Source organism: Nerophis ophidion, linkage group LG27 (genome assembly GCF_033978795.1).
Source record: "Nerophis ophidion isolate RoL-2023_Sa linkage group LG27, RoL_Noph_v1.0, whole genome shotgun sequence".
NCBI lineage: Eukaryota > Metazoa > Chordata > Actinopteri > Syngnathiformes > Syngnathidae > Nerophis > Nerophis ophidion.
Window position 1 is genome coordinate 31,669,430 of NC_084637.1, and position 24,911 is coordinate 31,694,340.

The 24,911-nt window shown below is 39.7% G+C and overlaps 1 protein-coding gene and 1 long non-coding RNA gene across 3 annotated transcripts in view; one reads left to right on the forward strand and one right to left on the reverse strand.

Moving 5' to 3' along the window:
* LOC133544230 (uncharacterized) overlaps positions 1-24,911 on the forward strand; it is a 119,979-nt gene that overhangs the window by 51,035 nt on the left and 44,033 nt on the right. Inside the window, exon 2 of the long non-coding RNA XR_009804609.1 lies at positions 20,311-20,422. This is a non-coding gene — a long non-coding RNA (uncharacterized LOC133544230). The remainder of the gene's footprint in view (positions 1-20,310; positions 20,423-24,911) is intronic.
* LOC133544229 (rho GTPase-activating protein 6-like) overlaps positions 1-24,911 on the reverse strand; it is a 124,781-nt gene that overhangs the window by 32,357 nt on the left and 67,513 nt on the right. For both annotated transcript variants that reach the window (XM_061889375.1, XM_061889374.1), the window contains exons 2-3: positions 14,112-14,271; positions 6,932-7,003 (exon numbers count right to left, since the gene is read on the reverse strand). In XM_061889375.1, the coding sequence (XP_061745359.1) occupies positions 6,932-7,003; positions 14,112-14,271 (232 nt within the window). The remainder of the gene's footprint in view (positions 1-6,931; positions 7,004-14,111; positions 14,272-24,911) is intronic.

The following is a 24,911-nucleotide window of genomic DNA, read 5'->3' on the forward strand; positions in this document are numbered from 1 at the left end:
CTCTACGTCAACCAGCAAGTTTTTGGATGGGAAAATTCTGATTATAAATTGGCTCTTACCAGAGACTTCAGTGGATTATGGGACCTCCTCCTGTAGCTGTCAAAAAGGCAGCTGTGATCTTGGCTCCTCGGCTTATATCGGAGACACTGGCGTTCACCGCAGCCATCCGACTTTGAGGTATGACTTTATAATCTCACTAAAATACTATTAACACAATAAGCAGATAAGGGATTTTCCAGAATTATCCTAGTAAATGTGTAATAGATAGATAGATAGTACTTTATTGATTCCTTCAGGAAAATTTAAATTCCAGCAGCAGTGTACAGAGTTCAGATCAATTTAAATAAAAGTAAAAAGTAAATAATGGGGGTTTAAATGGAAACTAAATAGAGAAATATTACAATAAGAATAAAAACTAAAAAGCAACAATGGGAATACAAATATAACAGTAAAATAAGAATATAACAAGACAAAGTAGGCAGTAGTGACCATGTTATGAAAACGTATTGCACTGTTATTGTTTTGCATCCCCTGTCATCCTAGTACCCCCCGCCCCCCGTCCCAGAGAGGAGTTGTACAGTCTAATGGTGTGTGGGACAAAGGAGTTTTTGAGTCTATTAGTCCTGCACTTGGGATGAAGCAGTCTAGAACTGAACAGGCTCCTCTGGCTACTGATAACACTATGCAGAGGGTGACTGGCATCATCCAGGATGCTCAGTAGTTTGTCAACAGTCCTCTTCTCTGCCACCGTCACCAGTGTGTCCAGTTTCATTCCCATTGTAGAACCGGCCCGCCTGATAATTACATCTGAAAAGCTCTCACTGCCGCCGCCCGAAGCCGTCGCTTTTTTTTTTTCTTTAGTTCTTCACTCTAACTTTCCTCATCCTCAAATCTTTCATCCTCGCTCAAATTAATGGGGAAATTGTCGCGTTCTCGGCCCGAATCGATCTTGCTGCTGGAGGCTATGATTATAAACAATGTTCAGATGTGACGTCCGCTACTTCCGGTAAAGGCAAGGCTTTTTTTAGTAGCAACCAAAAGTTGCGAACTTTATCGTGGATGTTCTCTACTAAATCCTTTCAGCAAAAATATGGCAATATCGCGAAATGATCAAGTATGACACATAGAATGGACCTGCTATCCCCGTTTAAATAAGAACATCTAATTTCAGTAGGACTTTAAGTCTTCCTTCATTTGTTACCAGATTCGCAGCTTCTTTCTCTCGTATTGACACTCGTACGGCTACGTTAGCATCACAGCTAACGTTACCCAGTCTGCTACCTCTCTGCTGGAAGAGGGCGTATACGTATGTGACGTATGACGTGACTTGTGTAAGTTTGTGCGCCTGCTTGTCTGTGAGAAGCAGAGACAGGAACGAGTGAGAAGAGCCTGCAGCTAAAAGCAACTGCGTGAGAACGTATACTCGAATATTACGATGTAGTCATTTTCCATATCGCACAGAGACAAACCCGCAATGTATTGTGTATATCGATATATACAGCGATGTGTCAGCGATCCTGTTCTGTCTCCCTGTAATGTTTGTCTGATCTTGAATGGGATTGTGCTGAAAATTGTAATTTTCCTGAAGGAACTCTCCTGACGGAATAAATAAAGTACTATCTATCTATCTATATCGCCCAGCCCTATCTCGGACCAATCTTTTTTTACATGCTACTCGCAAAATCTTACACCAGTTCAAGCACAGATGTTCTGTGACTGTAAAGACATCACAGAAAAGTCAATTGGGTCGGAAAACGACAACATACTGACCACTAACTGTGGTGCCTTTGACCACCTTTATTGGCCCCCAACCTCAATCAAGTTATGCAACTGTATTTTGTCATCTTTATGACTTTTGAAGACGTGTAAGGAAAGACAGAGAACTGCAGCCCAAAACCACAACTGAAAGGCCCGTGGTTCAACATGACCACGGACCCGGCTGCGGAGCAGATTTCCTCCACAAACTCTCAGCATCCCGCACATCTGGGTGAACACAACATGCAGCTCTGCACGTATGCACAAAAGCCCCCTTCTGGGCCGCACCATCCACCTGTGCCAGGACCACGTCCATCAAACCAGGCCGGTCTCATGCGCGACGTCTTCCCTGGCAAGCGTGCCAAGACTTGAGAGAGAATGAATGAGAATGAGTCAGGCTCGGTCTTTTCTTGTGAACTTTGCCAATTGTTAAAAAAAAACACCATGCACGATGAGTCAGAACTCCCAGAATTTTCCCTGCATGCCGTACACAAATCAAAAAAAAAAAAAGTTATTGTTTTTTGCTCCGTTGGACATGTTGAGGGAGGATCACGGTGAGTTTTATTCTTTCGACTTTGTGTATTTGTAGTCAGCGTCATCAGTGGCGGGCTGTGCGTTTCCCACTTAAGCCTTCAGTGATGTCCGACTTCTATCATAATATTTTATTAGATCGTATCAAAACACGTACTGGTATGTCAGACTTAGCCCTGTCTTGGTTTAACTCTTATCTTACTGATAGGATGCAGTGTGTCTCCCATAACAATGTGACCTCGGACTACGTTAAGGTAACATGTGGAGTTCCCCAGGGTTCGGTCCTTGGCCCTGCACTCTTCAGCATCTACATGCTGCCGCTAGGTGACATCATACGCAAATACGGTGTTAGCTTTCACTGTTATGCTGATGACACCCAACTCTACATGCCCCTAAAGCTGACCAACACGCCGGATTGTAGTCAGCTGGAGGCGTGTCTTACTGAAATTAAACAATGGATGTCCGCTAACTTTTTGCAACTCAACGCCAAAAAAACGGAAATGCTGATTATCGGTCCTGCTAGACACCGAACTCTATTTAATAATACAACTTTAACATTTGACAACCAAACAATTAAACAAGGCGACACGGTAAAGAATCTGGGTATTATCTTCGACCCAACTCTCTCCTTTGAGTCACACATTAAAAGCGTTACTAAAACGGCCTTCTTTCATCTCCGTAATATCGCTAAAATTCGCTCCATTCTGTCCACTACAGACGCTGAGATCATTATCCAAGCGTTTGTTACGTCTCGCCTCGACTACTGTAACGTATTATTTTCGGGTCTCCCCATGTCTAGCATTAAAAGATTACAGTTGGTACAAAATGCGGCTGCTAGACTTTTGACAAGAACAAGAAAGTTTGATCACATTACGCCTGTACTGTATATACCTTTATATACATATATACATACATATATACCTATATTGGCTCACCTGCACTGGCTTCCTGTGCACTTAAGATGTGACTTTAAGGTTTTACTACTTACGTATAAAATACTACACGGTCTAGCTCCATCCTATCTTGCCGATTGTATTGTACCATATGTCCCGGCAAGAAATCTGCCTTCAAAGGAGTCTGGCTTGTTAGTGATTCCCAAAGCCCAAAAAAAGTCTGCGGGCTATAGAGCGTTTTCCGTTCGGGCTCCAGTACTCTGGAATACCCTCCCGGTAACAGTTCGAGATGCCACCTCAGTAGAAGCATTTAAGTCTCACCTTAAAACTCATTTGTATACTCTAGCCTTTAAATAGACCTCCTTTTTAGACCAGTTGATCTGCCGTTTCTTTTCTTTTTCTTCTATGTCCCACTCTCCCTTGTGGAGGGGGTCCGATCCGGTGGCCATGTACTGCTTGCCTGTGTATCGGCTGGGGACATCTCTGCGCTGCTGATCCGCCTCCGCTTGGGATGGTTTCCTGCTGGCTCCGCTTTGAACGGGACTCTCGCTGCTGTGTTGGATCCGCTTTGGACTGGACTCTCGCGACTGTGTCGGATCCATTATGGATTGAACTTTCACAGTATCATGTTAGACCCGCTCGACATCCATTGCTTTCCTCCTCTCCAAGGTTCTCATAGTCATCATTGTCACCGACGTCCCACTGGGTGTGAGTTTTCCTTGCCCTTATGTGGGCCTACCGAGGATGTCGTGGTGGTTTGTGCAGCCCTTTGAGACACTAGTGATTTAGGGCTATATAAGTAAACATTGATTGATTGATTGATTGAAAATACCGTCTTTGATGTCCCCACATGACCATTGCTGGAGAAATACTACACAGAAACACATTTACGCACGACTGGGCATTGACCAAAACGGGTTACCGTATTTCCTTGAATTGCCGCCGGGGCGCTAATTATTTTAAAACCCCTTCTCACTCCGGCACTTACCAAAGGCATGCGGTAAATTTATGAAGCGTTCTGTTGAGATCCGCTTTTTGGCTCCTCCACATATTATTGTGTATTGTTCCATTTTTATTTTCACTTATTTTCCTGTTTAAGTCGGTCAACCATGGTAGCTTATCAGTTTTCACCTGTTTCTCACGGCCCTGCACACCTGTCCTCACTAATCACCTGCCTTTATATAAGCCTGCATCTTTTGTTGTTCAGTCCGGGATCCAACTGTTACGCCTGTTAGGCATCGTGGTGCCGGGTTCGATTCCCTCGAGGATGCGTCGAAATTGAACACAGGAATGGTAAGAAACAGATTTATTTAAATAACAAAAAGTTTGATCACATTACGCCTGCACTGGCTTCCTGTGCACTTAAGATGTGACTTTAAGGTTTTACTACTTACGTATAAAATACTACACGGTCTAGCTCCAGCCTATCTTGCCGATTGTATTGTACCATATGTCCCGGCAAGAAATCTGCCTTCAAAAGACTCCGGCTTATTAGTGATTCCTAGAGCCCAAAAAAAGTCTGCGGGCTATAGAGCGTTTTCCGTTCGGGCTCCAGTACTCTGGAATGCCCTCCCGGTAACAGTTCGAGATGCTACCTCAGTAGAAGCATTTAAGTCTCACCTTAAAACTCATCTGTATACTCTAGCGTTTAAATAGACCTCCTTTTTTAGACCAGTTGATCTGCCGCTTCTTTTCTTTCTCCTATGTCCCCTCCTCCCTTGTGGAGGGGGTCCGGTCCGATGACCATGGATGAAGTACTGGCTGTCCAGAGTCGAAACCCAGGATGGACCGCTCGCCTGTGTATCGGTTGGGGACATCTCTACGCTGCTGATCCGCCTCCGCTTGAGATGGTTTCCTGTGGACGGGACTCTCGCTGCTGTCTTGGATCCGCTTTGAACTGAACTCTCGCGGCTGTGTTGGAGCCACTATGGATTGAACTTTCACAGTATCATGTTAGACCCGCTCGACATCCATTGCTTTCGGTCCCCTAGAGGGGGGGGGGGGGGTTGCCCACATCTGAGGTCCTCTCCAAGGTTTCTCATAGTCAGCATTGTCACTGGCGTCCCACTGGATGTGAATTCTCCCTGCCCACTGGGTGTGAGTTTTCCTTGCCCTTTTGTGGGTTCTTCCGAGGATGTTGTAGTCGTAATGATCTGTGCAGTCCTTTGAGACATTTGTGATTTGGGGCTATATAAATAAACATTGATTGATTGAGGTGTGCATGGCCGTGAGAAACAGGTGAAACTGATAAGCTACCCCGGTGACCGACTTAAACAGGAAATAATAGGATCAGATGGAGAGTGAAAATAAAAATGGAACAATAAACAATAATATGTGGAGGAGCCAAAGAGCGGATCGCAACACGTTCTTCTCTTTAACCCCGGAGTTGTTCTTTAAATTTACCCTAAACATACCGTTCTGCTTCGCCCCTGTCATTGATAAATGAAGGGTTGTTGCCGCCTTGCATTGCACAATGTCAGCTCCTGCTAACAACCTGACACCCTCCTGCTAAGACGCCCGACATCTTCAGCACGGCCCGCTAAGTGCATCTGTGCACGCGTTCTTGAATTTCAATGTGCCTTTACTGAGATCAGAGCCCAGACTCACAAGTTGGATAAGAAGAGACTCCAATCTCTCTAAAAACGCCCGCATGTTCTGCAGCCAACAATGCTGAGCCGCCCCACTAACGTAAACACAAACTGTAAACAGATACTTTATTTTTATAGCCTCTCTTCACCTGCATTGTAGGGACGGACTTGTAGCAGCACGGGGGACTAAAGGGAGGGAGCAACCCTGCTAAGTACTTGTTTAACCTTCCTCTTGTGTTAGCTTTCTGTTACCATCTCTTATGTTAACGGGTCGGTTTTGACCCATGTCTTAAATCAGCTGTAAAATACACTAAAAACAATTATCTATCATACAATTTGTTTCTCATCTCTTGGTTAGGCTTCCTTATCCTTGAAAATATTGGTTTTAATATTTTTGGTTTGGGCCATTGGGCCTTTTTTTGTCAGTATACCCCTCGATTTCAATTTTTAAAAATGGTAAAACAAACCTCAAGAGAATCATATGAATAAAAAAAGGTTGTTATGTTACCTAACTATTACTAAGGGGTATTAGAACACATCTCTTAAATAAATGTGTTTTATTTATTTTTTCATTTTAATAATTTAAACTATTGTAACGTCTATGGTGTTACGGGTCAATTTCGACCCATATATATTTACTTCAAGAAAAAGGCTAAAAAGTATTTTTTCCAGCAACAGAAATCCAACATCAAACAAACAACCAATCAAGCAAATGAAACCAAGAGAAATAGATTACTAGTTCCAAAACTAATAAAAAAACAAAATTAGAGTGGCAAAAAGTGACACTTTTAGTGTCCGTCTTTTGTTTGTTTTTGTACAGGATAACAAGGTAAAATGAGAATCCACTAAAGCTCACATGACTGGGAGAGGAGCTGGCTGTCAGTGTGTTCAGTTTTGGCTCTTATCATTGCTTTATCATCTTATTTTTATAACTGGGTCGAAACCGACCCTAACAACACCAAGGGCCTAATTTCTACCAGAGCATTTTATAATTTAGTGAAAAAAATTAAAATGTTTTATTTTTGTTGACAAAGAGGTTCCTGACAAAGTCAAAAAGCTTTGATGCAAAAAAATAAATGTATGTGGTGTTTTTTATGCATTTAAAAACTAAAACGGGTCGGTGCCGACCCCAACACAAGACGAAGGTTAAAGACCTTGGCTTACCTTTGTCTTTACTCTTCTCTTTGGATAAAGAATCCAGCTTCCTCCTCAGCGACTTTTTCCTCTTCTGTCCATCTGTGCAGGGACAAAAGACAATAATTATCATCTGGACAATATGATGCGTATTCATATATTCATAAACTAAATAAGGAATGCAGTTGTCTCCTACGCTGATTGAACAATGGACGTTTCCGTGAAAATCTGAATATAAAATGCATCAATTCATCAATACATCATGCGGTTTATTAGTAAATGGATTGTTGGATTAGTTAAGTATTATATTTTTATGATTATAAGACGCACTGACAATGACTGGGTCTATTTTCTTACAAAAGGGTTATATTAAGATTTAAAACCCTTCCTTGTGGTCTACATAACATGTAATGGTAGTTCTTCGGTCAAAACGTTGCACGGATTATGTTTTACAGACCGTTTTCAAACCGCTTTTTGGCCGTCTTTTCAGAATGTGCCGTTTTGTGGGCGGTCTTATTTACATGGCTCCACTTTGACAGGTTTCTCCCTGAAGACTTTGTTGTATTGGTAGTTTTTAGCGCTTCCATAGCGGGTCTCATACTTGCCAACCTTGAGACATCCGAATTCAGGAGATGAGAGGAGGGGGGTGTGGTTAAAGTGGGCGGGGTAAGGGGGTGGGGTTTTGTGGTAGCGTCCCGGAAGAGTTAGTGCTGCAAGGGGTTCGGGGTATGTGTTCTGTTGTGTTACGGTGCGGATGTTCTCCCGAAATGAGTTTGGGTTTATTTGGAACATGCAAGCATACAACATGATACATCACAATTTCCAGTTTCTCTTTTCAACATGTTCGAAAAGGAGTAGGAAGAAGCAGAGCTTATTTAACCATACACCTTTTCTTTTACATAATAGTTGCTTAAACTTTTGTTCACTTCCTGTTCTTCATTTATCCGCAATATACTCCATAAGTAATCACAATAAAAATAACTAATAATTGGTAAAGTAAGTTATATTTCATATGATGGGATGAGTAGGATTATTTAGAGAATGAAAGAATGGATGGATGAAATAATTATTAGAAACATGTTTTTATTATATTGACTTGCATTTAAAATCTCTGATGCAAGCAGTTCTAGAACGTGATTACTCGTGCAAACATCCAAATGTCTTCCAATAAGCACAAGTTGGTATTTTCTTGCATTTTACGGAAGTCAATTACAACACGACCAGTTGAGTTTATACCAAAATGGATACATGGATGATACAGCAGAGGATTGGGAGAATGTCATGTGGTCAGATGAAACCAAAATAGAAAATTTTTGGTATAAACCCAACTCGTTGTGTTTGGAGGAAGAAGAATACTGAGTTGCATCCCAAGAACACCACACCTACTGTGAAGCATGGGGGTGGAAACATCATGCTTTGGGGCTGTTTTTCTGCTGAGGGGACAGGACGATTGATCCGTGTTAAGGAAAGAATGAATGGGGCCATGTATCATGAGATTTTGAGCCAAAACCTCCTTCCATCAGTGAGAGCTTTGGTTGACCAAATACTTATTTTCCACCTCAATTTACAAATAAATTCTTTAAAATTCGTACAATGTGAATTCCTGAATTTTTTTTTCAAATTCTGTCTCTCACAGTTGAAGTGTACCTATGATGAAAATGACAGACCTCTGTCATCATTTTAAGTAGGAGAACTTGCACAATCGCTGGCTGACTAAATAGTTGTTTGCCCCACTGTAAATATCAGTATCGCCCAGTACTAATCATATCAGTAGTTGTATGAGGACAACCCTTGTGCATTCTTCTACAATGATTTACACCAGGGGTGCCCATTACGTCGATCGCGAGCTACTAGTCGACCGCGGGGGGTGTGTCAGTCGATCTCCAGCCAGGCTTTTAAAAAAAATAGACCTAAAAATGAGTGATCATCAATCTTCACCAAGACGTCACTTAAATGACATTCACGGTACCGGAGGGTCTTGTGAGATGACGCTGGCTGCTGCAAGATCATTATTATGAAAATATGACCGAGAGGAAGGCGAGAAACACTTTTTATTTCAACAGACTCTCGCGCCGTACCTTCCGTCAAAACTCTAAAGGCCGACTGCACATTTCCTATCTTCACAATAAAAGCCCTGCTTCATGCTGCCTGCGCTAACTAAATACAGAGTCTTGGAAAACTGGCGTGCACAAGCGATCCCTCAGAAAGCTGGCGTGCACATCACTTGTGCACGCCAGCTTTCCGAGACTCTTATTTTGTTAGCGCAGGCAGCTTGATGCAGGGCTTTTATTGTGAAGATAGGAAATGTGCAGTCGGCCTTTAGAGTTTTGACGGAAGGGACGGCGCGAAAGTCTGTTGAAATAAAAAGTGTTTCTCGCCTTCCTCTCGGTCATATTTTCATAATAACATGCCTCAACCCAGCTTCTGGGTCAATATCAACACGTTTGTGTGACATTTATTATGTCTGATAGTCGTTCTACGGATTGTGTAGACCAGGGGTGCCCACACTTTTTCTGCAGGCGAGCTACTTTTCAATTGACCAACTCGAGGGGATCTACCTCATTTATATATATATCATTTATATTTATTTATTTATGAAAGAGACATTTTTGTAAACAAGTTAAATGTGTTTAATGATAATACAAGCATGTGTAACACATATAGATGTCTTTCTTTCACAAAGACAAGAATATAAGTTGGTGTATTACCTGATTCTGATGACTTGCATTGATTGGAATCAGACAGTAATGATGATAACGCCCACATTTTCAAATGGAGGAGAAAAAAAGTTGTTCTTTCTGTACAATACCACATGAAAGTGGTTGGTTTTTGGCATCTAATTCATCCAGCTTCCATACACTTTACAAGAAAAACATTGGCGGCAAATTCCGTAGCTTGCTTGATTGACATTCATGGCACCCGAGGGTCTTGTGAGATGACGCTGGCTGCTGCCAGTTCATTATTATGAAAAAATGACCGAGAGGAAGGCGAAAAACACTTTTTATTTCAATAGACTTTCGCGCCGTCCCTTCCGTCAAAACTCTAAAGGCCGACTGCACATTTCCTATCTTCACAATAAAAGCCCTGCTTCATGCTGCCTGCGCTAACAAAATAAGCGTCTCGGAAAGCTGGCGTGCACAAGTGATGTGCACGCCAGCTTTCTGAGGGATCGCTTGTGCACGCCAGTTTTCCGAGACTCTGTATTTAGTTAGCGCAGGCAGCATGATGCAGGGCTTTTATTGTGAAGATAGGAAATGTGCAGTCGGCCTTTAGAGTTTTGACGGAAGGGACGGCGCGAAAGTCTGTTGAAATAAGAAGTGTTTCTCGCCTTCCTCTCTGTCATTTTTTCATAATAATGAAGTGGCAGCAGCCAGCGTCATCTCACAAGACCCTCGGGTGCCGTGAATGTCAATCAAGCAAGCTACGGAATTTGCCGCCAATGTTTTTCTTGTAAAGTGTATGGAAGCTGGATGAATTAGATGCCAAAAACCAACCACTTTCATGTGGTATTGTACAGAAAGGACAACTTTTTTTCTCCTCCATTTGAAAATGTGGGCGTTATCATCATTACTGTCTGATTCCAATCAATGCAAGTCATCAGAATCAGGTAATACACCAACTTATATTCTTGTCTTTGTGAAAGAAAGACATCTATATGTGTTACACATGCTTGTATTATCATTAAACACATTTAACTTGTTTACAAAAATGTCTCTTTCATAAATAAATAAATATAAATGATATATATAAATGAGGTAGATCCCCTCGAGTTGGTCAGTTGAAAAGTAGCTCGCCTGCAGAAAAAGTGTGGGCACCCCTGATCTACACAATCTGTAGAACGACTATCAGACATAATAAATGTCACACAAATGTGTTGATATTGACCCAGAAGCTGGGTTGAGGCATGTTTCAAGGCTTGGAATTCTCCTGTGGAAGCAAGTCTTATGTTTTTTTGTCAGTTCACTGTGCCGTCCTACATCCTGATAAAGCAACCTCAGTTTGAACTCCAGATGTTCTCCTGCATTGGATGAGTCACTCCCTGAAAAGCATCCATCTCCCACTGAACAGGCCAGAGTAGCATTAGCCGCTTGCGTCACGGGTCGGTTTTAGTTTCTACCGGAGTCCAAGAATCACGGACAAAGCTGCAAAGCCCCAACATGTTGTTTTACTTTCACCGTGTTTTTTTTTTTGGATACCACTGCCTGCAAACAAGTTGGAGGTAAAAGGAGAGCTGAGAGGAACTGGTGTGTGAGACTGGAGAAAGCAGATGTCATGGACAGCAAAGTGGGGGTGGGAGTATGGATAGGAAATGGTTTGGATTTTTGACGGATGACTTGCAAAGCCAAATGGAAAACCGCCAATATGTAAAACCTCCTGGACTCGATATTAACTCCACCTGTCTGATGAACTCTTGCTGCTTTTTTCTGTCCTGTGACACTCTGCAAAACATCCTAAACTCTTCTCCAGTCAACTAAAATGTAAAACACCGGAGCTGAAATGGCAAACGATGTGTAGACGTTTCAAAGTAACTCTCCTTGCTTTCATATGGCGGATGTCAGGGGTTCTGGAAGTTCTAAGCAACACTGACGAGAAGGTCGTAAAACATGGTTGGTGAAGATCTATCCTTTAGCAAGCCTGAGCTAAATCCACTGACTAGCGCTGCAGCTAACGATTATTTTAGTAAGCCAGTGATCTGTGGATTAGTTTGTTCAGTTACTGTGTAATCGGGTTGACCACAATGTATAGCCAAAATGTGTGTTCGAGGGAAAACAGTTGATAAAAACACATTTTCTGCTCCATAATTTTTTATAATACAAATGAGTTGGGAAATTGTGTTATATTTAAATATCATTTTTTTTAATAAGCCAGTGATTTGTGGATTAGTTTTTATCGATTACAGTGTAATCTGGTTAACCACAATGTATAGCCAAAATTTGTGTTTGAGGGAAAACAGTTGATAAAAACACATTTTCTGCTCCATAATTTTCTATAATACAAACCCCCTTTCCATATGAGTTGGGAAATTGTGTTATATGTAAATATCATTATTTTAGTAAGCCAGTGATTTGTGGATTAGTTTGTTCGATTACAGCGTAATCGGGTTGACCACAATGTATAGCCAAAATGTGTGTTTGACGGAAAACCGTTGATAAAAACACATTTTCTGCTCCATAATTTTTTATAATACAACCCCCCTTTCCATATGAGTTGGGAAATTGTGTTATATGTAAATATAATTTTTTTTAGTAAGCCAGTGATTTGTGGATTAGTTTGTTCGATTACAGAGTAATCGGGTTAACTACAATGTATAGCCAAAATGTGTGTCTGAGGGAAAACAGTTGATAAAAACATATTTTCTGCTACATAATTTTTTATAATACAAATGAGTTGGGAAATTGTGTTATATGTAAATATAATTTTTTTTAGTAAGCCAGTGATTTGTGGATTAGTTTGTTCGATTACTGTGTAATCGGGTTAACCACAATGTATAGCCAAAATGTGTGTTTGAGGGAAAACAGTTGATAAAAACACATTTTCTGCTTCATAATTTCTTATAATATAAACCCTGTTTCCATATGAGTTGGGAAATTGTGTTATATTTAAATATAAACAGAATGCAATAATTTGCAAATCATTTTCAACCCATATTCAGTTGAATATGCTACAAAGACAACATATTTGATATTCAAACTGATTTTTTGCAAATAATCATTAACTTTAGAATTTGATGCCAGCAACACGTGACAAAGAAGTTGGGAAAGGTGGCAATAAATACTGATAAAGTTGAGAAATGCTCATTAAACACTTATTTGGAACATCCCACAGGTGTGCAGGCTAATTGGGAACAGGTGGGTGCCATGATTGGGTATAAAAACAGCTTCCATGAAATGCTAAGTAATTCACAAACAAGGATGGGGTGAGGGTCACCACTTTGTAAGCAAATTGTCGAACAATTTTAGAACATTTCTCAACGAGCTATTGCAAGGAATTTAGGAATTTGACCGTCTACGGTCCGTAAACAGGTTCAGAGAATCTGGACAAATCACTGCACGTAAGCGATTATATTACAGACCTTTGATCCCTCAGGCGGTACTGAATAAAAAAACATCAGTGTGTAAAGGATATCACCACATGGGCTCAGGAACACTTCATAAAACTACTGTCAGTAAATACAGTTGGTCGCTACATCTGTAAGTGCAAGTTGAAACGCTACTATGCAAAGCCAAACCCATTTATCAACAACACCCTGAAACGCTGCCGGCTTGGCTGGGCCCGAGCTCATCTAATATGGACTGATGCGAAGTGGAAAAGTGTTCTGTGGTCTGACGAGTCCACATTTCAAATTATATTTGGAAACAGAGGACGTGGTGTCCTCCAGAACAAAAAGGAAAATAACCGTTCGGATTGTTATATGCGCAAAGTTCAAAAGCCAGCATCTGTAAAGGTATGGGGGTGCATTAGTGCCCAAGGCATGGGTAACTTACACATCTGTGAAGGCACCATTAATGCTGAAAGGTCCAACATATGGAACACCATATGTTGGCATCCAATCAACGTTATCATGGACGCCCCTGCTTATTTCAGCAAGACAATGCCAAGCCACGTGTTACAACAGTGTGGCTTCTTAGTAAAAGAGTGCGGGTACTTTCCTGGCTCGCCTGCAGTCCCATCGAAAATGTGTGGCGCATTATGAAGCGTAAAATATGACAGCGGAGACCCCGGACTGTTGAACGACTGAAGCTCTACATAAAACAAGAATGGGACAGAATTCCACTTTTAAAGCTTCAACAATTATTTTCTTCAGTTCCCAAAGTTTTCTTAAAAGAAAAGGTGATGTAACACAGGGGTGAACATGCCCTTTCCCAACTACTTTGACACGTGTTGCAGCCATGAAATTCGAAGTTAATTATTATTTGCAAAAAAAAAATACAGTTTATGAGTTTGAACATCGAATATGTTGTGTTTGTAGCATATTCAACTGAATATGGGTTGAAAAGGATTTGCAAATCATTGTATTCTGTTTATATTTACATTTAACACAATTTCCCAACTCATGGAAACAGGTTTTCTAAATAAATCAACACTGGTCAGTAAGTTAGGTGTAGTTATTGAATATGATTCAACTCAAAAGTAAGATTATTTGAGTACTGGAAAATCCAAAAAGTTTTAAAAAATACCACCAAGTGTGGCGAATAACACGTGATCTCACCTTTTGGCAAAGTTATCTGACATCCAACGTCATAGTCCTGATGCAAACGGGCGTAGGCCACTTCCTGGAGTCGGGCTCTCTCCAGTTCCGATAGGCTCTGAATGGCAACCGGATTCAAGCGTACACTCTGGCCGGACAAGCTGTTCCAGGTGAAGTCACCCTGAGGTCGGCGTGGGGACAAAACATTGGTAATCAGTCACGTTGGTTACTGCCTGCTAGACCTGGAACCAAAACAAAGATGATGCAGACACACGGAAGGCTGGAAGTCAAAGCTGGATAAGGCATTATTACAGTAATTGGTGGTTCTTCCCGACCTCCGCATTACCACGTCTCTCAGTGGACGCGGAGGAATTTATGATCAGAGAGTGGGATGACTCATGGAAGCCACCCGAGTCTCAGTGCTCCCACAAATACAAGACAGTTCAAGACAATTTAGACAAGAAGAAACTGCAGAGCACACCTGGCTGCTGCAGAGAATCGAATGTGATGACTCACACTGCTGTAACCTTACAGCAGTCCCCCTTGGACGCTTAGGTTCTTACAGCTGCTAAGTGAAGGACTTGGTTTTTGGATGCCAGCACACAGCTCTACATTCCCATAGTCCAGCAGCAATTGCAAAATTTCGTCTGATCAACAATTAGTTGGGGTGTAACGGTACACAAACATTTCGGTTCAGTACGTACCTTGGTTTAGAAGTCTGTTCATTTTCGCTAGACTACTGGTTCTGAAACTGGGTGAGGCTGGGCCGCAAGAAAAGATTTCTTAAAAAATCTAACATGCACTTTTTAATGAATTCACTTTCTATGAATGGTTTTCCCGCCCTAGCAACAAACTGGTCAAGCCTCACCATTTTTCTGGGAGACTCCTGATTTTCAGTGCACCTCCCGACAATCTACCGGTGCAACCATTCTCCCGAATTTTTCCCAATTTCCACCCGACCGACATTATTGAAGGCTGCCTTTAACGTCCTCTACAACAGTGGTTCTCAACCTTTTTTCAGTGATGTACCCGCTCTGAACATTTTGTTTAATTCGAGTACCCACTAATCAGAGCAACATCTTTGTTTGAAAAAATAGATAAAGAAGTAATATACAGCACTATGTCATCAGTTTCTGATTTATTACATTCTATAACAGTGCAAAATATTGCTCATTTGTAGTGGTCTTTCTTGAACTATTTGGAAAAAAATATATAAAAACAACTAAAAACTTGTTGAAAACAAACAAGTGATTCAATTATAAATAAAGATTTCTACACAGGGGCTTCACGGTGGCAGAGGGGTTAGTGCGTCTGCCTCACAATACAAAGTACCTGCAGTCCTGGGTTCAAATCCAGGCTCGGGATCTTTCTGTGTGGAGTTTGCATGTTCTCCCCGTGAATGCGTGGGTTCCCTCCGGGTACTCCGGCTTCCTCCCACTTCCAAAGACATGCACCTGTGGATAGGTTGATTGGCAACACTAAATTGGCCCTAGTGTGTGAATGTTGTCTATCTGTGTTGGCCCTGTGATGAGGTGGCGACTTGTCCAGGGTGTACCCTGCCTTCCGCCCGATTGTAGCTGAGATAGGCGCCAGCGCCCCCCGCGACCCCAAAAAGGGAATAAGCGGTAGGAAATGGATGGATGGGGGATTTCTACACATAGAAGTAATCAACTTAAAGTGCCCTCTTTGGGGATTGTAATAGAGATCCATCTGGATGCATCAACTTCTTTCTAAACATCCATCCATCCATTTCTACCGCTTATTCCCTTTGGGGTCGCTGGTGCCTATCAGCTACGACATTTCTTCACAAAAAAAGAAATCTTTAACATCAATATTTATGGAACATGTCCACAAAAAATCTAGCTGTCAACACTGAATATTGTATTGTTGCATTTCTTTTCATTGTTTATGAACTTACATTCATATTTTGTTGAAGTATTATTCAATAAATATATTTGTAAAGGATTTCTTAATTGTTGGTATTTTTAGAATATATTAAAAAAAAAATCTCACGTACCCCTTGGCATACCTTCAATTACCCCCAGGGGTACGCGTTCCCCCATTTGAGAACCACTGCAGTAAGAAAACAATATATAAATTTTGGGGTCATTTATCTACCAAATTTGTAAACAATGGCTTCATCCTTTTAACATTGGGAACACTAATAATTCTGCCCACGTTAATCAACACTAAACTGCCTCAAAATGTTGCTCAGATTAAATAAAATTACAAAACTTTTCTTCTACATATAAAAAGTGCAACATTAAACAGTTTCAAGTCAACTCATCGTGCTTAATTTTAAGTTGATTTTTATTATGTAAATGTTATATTTTTATCAACATGTGGTAGCAGGGACCCTGCCATTCAAAACTTTTCTGTCTGTAAAACACACACCGCAAAATGAGCTAACGTTATGCTAAAAGCTAATTAGCCTTCACCTCAAGCCAGAACTGCGAGCGAGCTGAGCTGCAGTTTAAGTTTCTAGAAAGAACAATGTAAACATGACTAATTGTGTCTCGCCTTGACAAAAGTCCTAATTTTAAATAAGCGTTCTGCCACATTCAATTACATTAAGGAGAAACCTTGTATATACATGTATGTTTATGTACTGTATATATGTATGCATATATAAATATGTATGCATACATGTATATGTATGTTTATATGTAAGTATACGTATGTTTATATGTATGTATACGTATGTATGTATACGTATGTTTATATGTATGTATACGTATGTATGCATATATGTATATGTATGTTTATATGTAAGTATACGTATGTTTATATGTATGTATACGTATGTATGTATACATATGTATATATGTATGTATACGTATGTATATATGTATGCATACGTATGTATATATGTATATATACATATGTATGTATACGTATGTATATATGTATATATACATATGTATGTATACGTATGTATATACGTATACATACATATATACATACGTATACATACATATGTATATATACATATATACATACGTATATATACATATATACATACGTATACATACATATATACATACGTATACATATGTATGTATATATGTATGCATACGTATGTATATATGTGTATATGTGTATGTATGTATGTATGTATGTATGTATGTATGTATGTATGTATATATGTATATATACATATGTATGTATATATGTATATATACATATGTATGTATATATGTATATATACATATGTATGTATGTATGTATGTATATATACATATGTATGTATGTATGTATATATGTATATATATGTATATATGTATATGTATGTATGTATGTATGTATATATGTATGTATGTATATATGTATATATACATATGTATGTATGTATGTATATATGTATATATACATATGTATGTATGTATGTATATATGTATATATACATATGTATGTATGTATGTATGTATGTATATATGTATATATACATATGTATGTATGTATGTATGTATGTATATATGTATATATACATATGTATGTATATTTGTATGTGTGTATATATGCATATATATGTGTATTTATATGTATGTATATATGTATATACATATACAAATATATATATGTATATTTGTGTGTGTGTATATATGTGTATATATTAGAGTAAATGACAATAATAGTATATATATTTATGTGTATATGTAAAACACACACACCGCAAAATGAGCTAACGTTATGCTAAAAGCTAATTAGCCTTCACCTCAAGCCAGAACTGCGAGCGAGCTGAGCTGCAGTTTAAGTTTCTAGAAAGTCAACGGGTTCATAGTAATGTTAGTAGTAGTTGACTTGGAGGTGTTTATTATCATTTGAGGAGAGTACGCTGCCTTATGCTTATCTGCTCGACGCTGAAGCATTTACTACATGCGCTCTGAATACGCACTGCTGATTGGCTGTTACCGATATATATGTAACCAATCAGATGGTTGTGTGGGTGGGACAATGCTGGGTGCTGAGACAGAGGCAGAAGAAGCAAAGCAGCTTGTTAAGACTTTAGCTTTGAAACTCGTTCGGTACACCCCCGTACCGAACCGAAACCCCCGTACCGAAATGGTTCAATACAAATACACGTACCGTTACACCCCTACCAATTAGTATGTTAGCAAACCATAGTTCTCCGAGGTTGACCGGTGACAACACAAACATCCATCCCTATCAGGAATCCTGCTGTGCAGAAACCAGTTAGTCCGAGGAGAGGCCCTTGTATTTACCTTTTCCAACTGTTACCCTTTCCAACCCTACGGCCTAGAAGGGGCATTGCATGTGTTCCTCACACATGTAATAAAGATTACATTTATTGCTGACCTCTAACACTTTTATGGGCGGGTCCCTTTAGGATCCTAAGAGTAAGTGCATATAGTCAGTCATAAACTGGCACAAAGGCTAAATGTGTGTGTGTGTGTGTGTGTGTGTGTGTGTGTGTGTGTGTGTGTGTGTGTGTGTGTGTGTGTGTGTGTGTGTGTGCGTTTGCGTGTGTGCTTTTGTGAGTCACTTTTTTTTGGAAGCACTTGTGAGAGCACTTGTGACTTCACTGCACATTGAGTAGGGTCCAAAAGCAAGAGTGTTGGCACTGCACTGAAATACTTCAAGTAAAACTACAGTCACGCCTAAAAGCCATAATAATATTAATAGCGTAGAAAATGGATGGATGGATGGACAATACAAATGAAAAGCAAGATGACAAAGGGAGGAAAAAGAAAGCAAGTACAGTGGGACCTCAATCAATAGACTTAATTGGCCGTTGAACATGGTTTGTATATCAAAAAGTTTGTATAGTAAAGCAGAGTTTTTTAAGAAGAAACAATGTAAACATGACTAATTGTGTCTCGCCTTGACAAAAGTCCTAATTTTAGTGAAATAGGCATTCTGCCACATTTAATTACATTAAGGAGAAACTTTGTATATACATGTATGTTTATGTACTGTATATATGTATGCATATATAAATATGGATGCATACATGTATATGTATGCTTATATGTATGTATAAGTATGTATATATGTATGCATACGTATGTATGTATGTGTATATGTATATTTTTGTGTATATGTATGTATATATATGTGTATATGTATGTGTATATATGTATGTATGTATGTATATATGCATATATATGTGTATTTGTATGTATGTATAAATATATATGTATATATATATATATATATATGTATATATATATATATGTATATTTGTGTGTGTATATATGTGTATATATTAGAGTAAATGACAATAATAGTATATATATTTATGTGTATATGTATGTGTGTATATGTATGTATATATGTATATATACATATATATGTATATGTGTGTATGTATGTACATATATGTATATATATATATATATATATATATATATATATATATATATATATATATATATATATATATATATATATATACACAGTATATGTATATTTGTGTGTGTATATATTAGAGTAAATGATGATAATAGTTGTATTTATTATAAATAAAGTAATACAGACAGTTCTAAAATTTGGCTGTCTGCAGCTCTTTCTATTCCCTTTGGGGTCGCAGGGGGCGCTGGTGCCTATCTCAGCTACAATCGGGCGGAAGGCGGCGTACACCCTGGACAAGTCGCTACCTCATCGCAGGGCATATATATATATATATGTATATATGTGTGTATATAATATCGAACAAAGGGTAATGGATCAACAATCTTCATTATCATCGGCAATCTAAACTGTCAATATGTCCTCACGCGCAAAATTCCCTTTGGCGTTCCCAAACACCAAGTTGATACAATAAAAACTAAAATCTTAACCTTGCTGTAAAGCTTCCACACAGAGGCATAGTTTTGAAAATCCTAAACTTAAAAGTTTGCGAATAGAGGGGTTCCTAAATCGCAATGCTACAGTCAGAAAAAGCTACAAGACCCTGATTTTCACGATCCTCTTTTGTACGTTTGTTATTTTTCCTGTGTTTGGTCGTTCTTCCTGTCCAGTCCTCTTATTTTGGTTCCTGTTTTTGGTCTATCTTTCTTTGATGTTACTTGTCTGATCTCCTCACCTATTTCTGGTTGACAATTAGCAGGTTCACCTGTCTCTGACTGGCAGTCAGGATGGTTTATCTGCCAGTGTCGCCTTTCTTGCTCGTTCCATTGATCTTGTTGTGCCTTCTTGCATGTTTGTCTACCTTAACTTGCCTGACCTTGCTATGCTTTGCCTTCTTCTTTTGTCACAGTTTTGCTAAACCGTGGTCTACTGCTGCAGCCACGCCGGTGCTTCCCTGTCTTTGTACCAAATAAACCAACCTTCCACCTGCATCCTGGGATCACGCCAACTGTCAACCCTGCGTAAGTAACCGTGACACTGACCCTCCATATGTCTGTATTTAGATAGAGAACCATACTTATATCATCTCGATGCTCACCAAAATGTCTCCATCTATCCAGTCCCAGTGTTGCCCTCCCAAACACAAGGTTGCTAAGCGTCAGAGCCACCCTGAACGTGTCTGTTTATCACAATTTAGGTTGCTTTTCAGCACTCGTTCCTGTTTTGCACAGGCCGCTGACAGTCGGCCAAGTGGAAAAAGTGCAGTGTTGACTAAATGGTCCCAGTCAGGTGACTAATGCCGCTCGGGCATATGAAGAGCATATAATTGCATGTTCTATTTTCAGACAAAAGGGACGAAAGAATATGCTTGTTTCCGTGGCAATGCAGAGACGGTCTAAACGGCCAGGGAGGGAAAGAAATATTGCTATGGCAACACATCTGCCACACACAGGCGGTGGGCACTTGTTGCTATGATGCCCTGCATACATTATTCTCGATCCGAGGGTCTCTCGTTCGGACCAAATTGAATCAGTATGTCCTAAATAGCACACCACTGTCCTTGACTTATTGGTAGTGACACACCGTATATACAGTAACCCTTCATAAACACCACACGCACACACAAATCCACTCAATTGTTCCATAAGTGACAGACATCAGTATTGTCATCTGTGCCTGGAGCAGGATGTATTCAATACTATTGAATGCAATGTATTCATTCTATCAGAGGGAGTGTGTGTGTGTGTGTGTGTGTGTGTGTGTGTGATGGTGTAATAAAAATAATGTGTCCACAATTCAGCACAGTTCAGTGCTAAAAACATATCTTGATTTGTAATAGGTTCTTTCTCTGTACATTTCTTAAGCTCTATTTCATGGAAATTATTGTGTTGGTTTAGCATGACCCTGCTAACAAACTCACCTTATAAGTACAGATCAAGACAATACCTCCGGTCTTGGTGCTTGGTGGCATTAAAATCGTTTTTTTGTATGATTGTGTATGTGTGTTTAGTAGGGGTGTAACGGTACTTGTATTTGTATTGAACCATTTCGGTACGGGAGTTTTGGTTCGGCTCGGAGGAGATTTTGACTCACTTCTATGGTGGAAGAACAATAAGCCCATTTATCTTCTTACTGCCAAGTTAGCCAGGCTGGGGGGTGTCGATGAACATGGACACCGTGGACCAACTTAAACAAGTTGAAAAACCTATTGGGGTGTTACCATTTAGTGGTCAATTGTAAAGAATATGTACTGTACTTTTTGTATGATTGTGTGTTTAGTAGGGGTGTAACGGTACTTGTATTTGTATTGAACCGTTTCGGTACGGGGGTTTTGGTTCGGCTCGGAGGTGTACCGATTGAGTTTCTCCACGGACATATTAGGTAGCGCACCGCAGGTTGTGTATATAATGCAGAGCGAGGCAAAACCCACGGCAGGCTAGCATCGACCGGGCTAGGACAACATGCAAAAGCCAGAGCTGGAAGACCCTCCTGCCTCATTAAGATCTACCGTTTGGGAACACTTTGGATGTGCGGTGCGATATAACAATGGAGGACGGATGTTTGCCGACATTGTTGAGCAGCAGTAGGGTATGCTTCTGCCAACACATCAAACATGCTAACTCCTTTGAAGTGTCACCACCGCATCCAAGCAGCCTCTCCTCGGCGAGTCAGGCAGGGCTGAAGCAATAACAAATGTTTTTATAGCAGCAGATCTAGGACCATCCATCCATCCATTTTCTACCGCTTGTCCCGTTCGGGGTTGCTGTATTGCATTAAAAACTAGATTTTGACTCACTTCTATGGTGGAAGAACAATAAGCCCATTTATCTTCTTACTGCCAAGTTAGCCAGGCTGGGGGGTGTCGATGAACATGGACCCCGTGGACCAACTTAAACAAGTTGAAAAAGTTATTGGGGTGTTACCATTTAGTGGTCAATTGTAAAGAATATGTACTGTACTTTTTGTATGATTGTGTGTTTAGTAGGGGTGTAACGGTACTTGTATTTGTATTGAACCGTTTCGGTACGGGGGTTTTGGTTCGGCTCGGAGGTGTACCGATTGAGTTTCTACACGGACATATTAGGTAGCGCACCGCAGGTTGTGTATATAATGCAGAGCGAGGCACAACCCACGGCAGGCTAGCATCGACCGGGCTAGGACAACATGCAAAAGCCAGAGCTGGAAGACCCTCCTGCCTCATTAAGATCTACCGTTTGGGAACAAGTTGGATGTGCGGTGCGATACAATGGAGGACGGATGTTTGCCGACATTGTTGAGCAGCAGTGGGGTATGCTTCTGCCAACACATCAAACATGCTAACTCCTTTGAAGTGTCACCACTATATTGCATTAAAAACTAGATTTGACTCACTTCTATGGTGGAAGAACAATAAGCCCATTTATCTTCTTACTGCCAAGTTAGCCAGGCTGGGGGGTGTTGATGAACATGGACCCCGTGGACCAACTTAAACAAGTTGAAAAACGTATTGGGGTGTTACCATTTAGTGGTCAATTGTAAAGAATATGTACTGTACCGTGCAATCTACTAGTAAAAGTCCTAATCAATCAATCAAAAAGCACTTTATATGTAGAAAGGTTTTGTTAAGAAACCATTCTGATTCTAATCTTATTTAGTTCTTATTTTATATACGGTATGTTGACCACATTAACCCTTGCCACTGTTTACAAATTTGGTAAATAAATAACCAAAAAATGTATATTTTGTTTTCTTACTGTACCGAAAATGAACCGAACCGTGACCTCTAAACTGAGGTATGTACCGAACCGAAATTGTTGTGTACTGTTACACCCCTGGCGTTTAGGCAATTTGTTTAAATGAATTTAAATCAGTTTTATTCACTTCTAAAAATTAAACCGATGAAACAAAAACAGTATCGGGTGGCACAAAGCAGATTTTAGCACTTAAGGCTAACCAGGATTAAATGTCCTTCGGAACATGTTACTAGATTCTTAAGACTTGCTATTATAATCGGTCCGCTATAAGCAAATAAACTCAAGTAATGGATAAGTTAAAGTGCCAATGATTGTCACTCACACACTAGGGGCGGTGAAATTATTCTCTGCATTCGACCCATCCCGACAGGGGAGCAGCGAGCAGCAGTGGTGGCCGCGCCCGGGAATCATTTTGGTGATTTAACCCCCAATTTCAACCCTTGATGCTGAGTACCAAGCAGGGAGGTAATGGATCCCATTTTTATAGTCTTGGGATAAAACTCACGACCTACTGATCTCAGGGCGGACACTCTAACCACAAGGCCAATGATACTGGCTTGCATCTAAAATTACCGATATCAACGCTCCGATCTATTTTATCCATCTATTTTAGGCCATAGGCTACTAAGAGCAAGCAGCTAAGCACTCAAGCTAGAGATACATAAGTGTCCTTAATTGAACAAAATTCCAGTCTTAAACACCACGTGTGTCCATTAAAGAAGTAATAATTAATTATAGGTGCATATTACTTTTGGATACAAGGTTTTCAAGGCAGAAGAGTACAATAAAGTCCCCTCCAGTAACAAACATGTCCACAACATTCAACGTACTGCATCATGAGCAAGTTATTCTAATGAAAACCTAATGAAATATTATGACTATTTGGGTGTTGCTGAAAAAAAATTACTTCTTGTGCTGGACGATTATGGCAAAAGTAAAAATCACAATTATTGTGATGGAAATTGTATCACGATTTATAAAATGATAATTCATTATTTTGAAAACATGACTATGTATCGTGTCACAAAAACTAAACTTTAAATAGTTTAAAAAAGGACATGCATTAGTAACAAATACATCACAAAAAGTAAAATAACAATAATAATAGTAGTAACAATACATTCAAACAATAGCAATATTAAAACAATAAAATTAAGTTTTTATGTTTTATTTCTGTTATACACCTTTTACACTTATTTTACCACCATAGTGTGTGCTTTTGTGTCAAATAAAATGTTATAGTGACATTAGTTTTTTTTTTACTGTAAATAGATAAAAATGCAATTTTACAGTAACATTTTGGCACCTGAGCTGCCATTTTTTTCAAAACGCAAATCAACAACCGCAGATGTTTCGGTGTATTACTGTAAATGCCTGCACCAACATTTATTACGGGGCGGTTTAGCTCGGTTGGTAGAGTGGCCGTGCCAGCAACTTGAGGGTTGCAGGTTCGATTCCCGTTTCCGCCATCCTAGTCAATGCCGTTGTGTCCTTGAGCAAGACACTCCCAGTGCCACCCACACTGGTTTAAATGTAACTTGGATATTGGGTTTCACTATGTAAAGCGCTTTGAGTCACTAGAGAAAAGCGCTATATAAATATAATTCACTTCACTTCACTATTACAGTAAAAAAAAGTACTGTTTTTTACATTTAGAGAAAAAGGTTGTAAAAACCACAGTACATTTCACAATTTTACCATGAAATCTATTCCTACTTTAACATTGCACAATTTCATGGATAACTTGTTGTGAAATAACTATTAGTATTTTTATTTA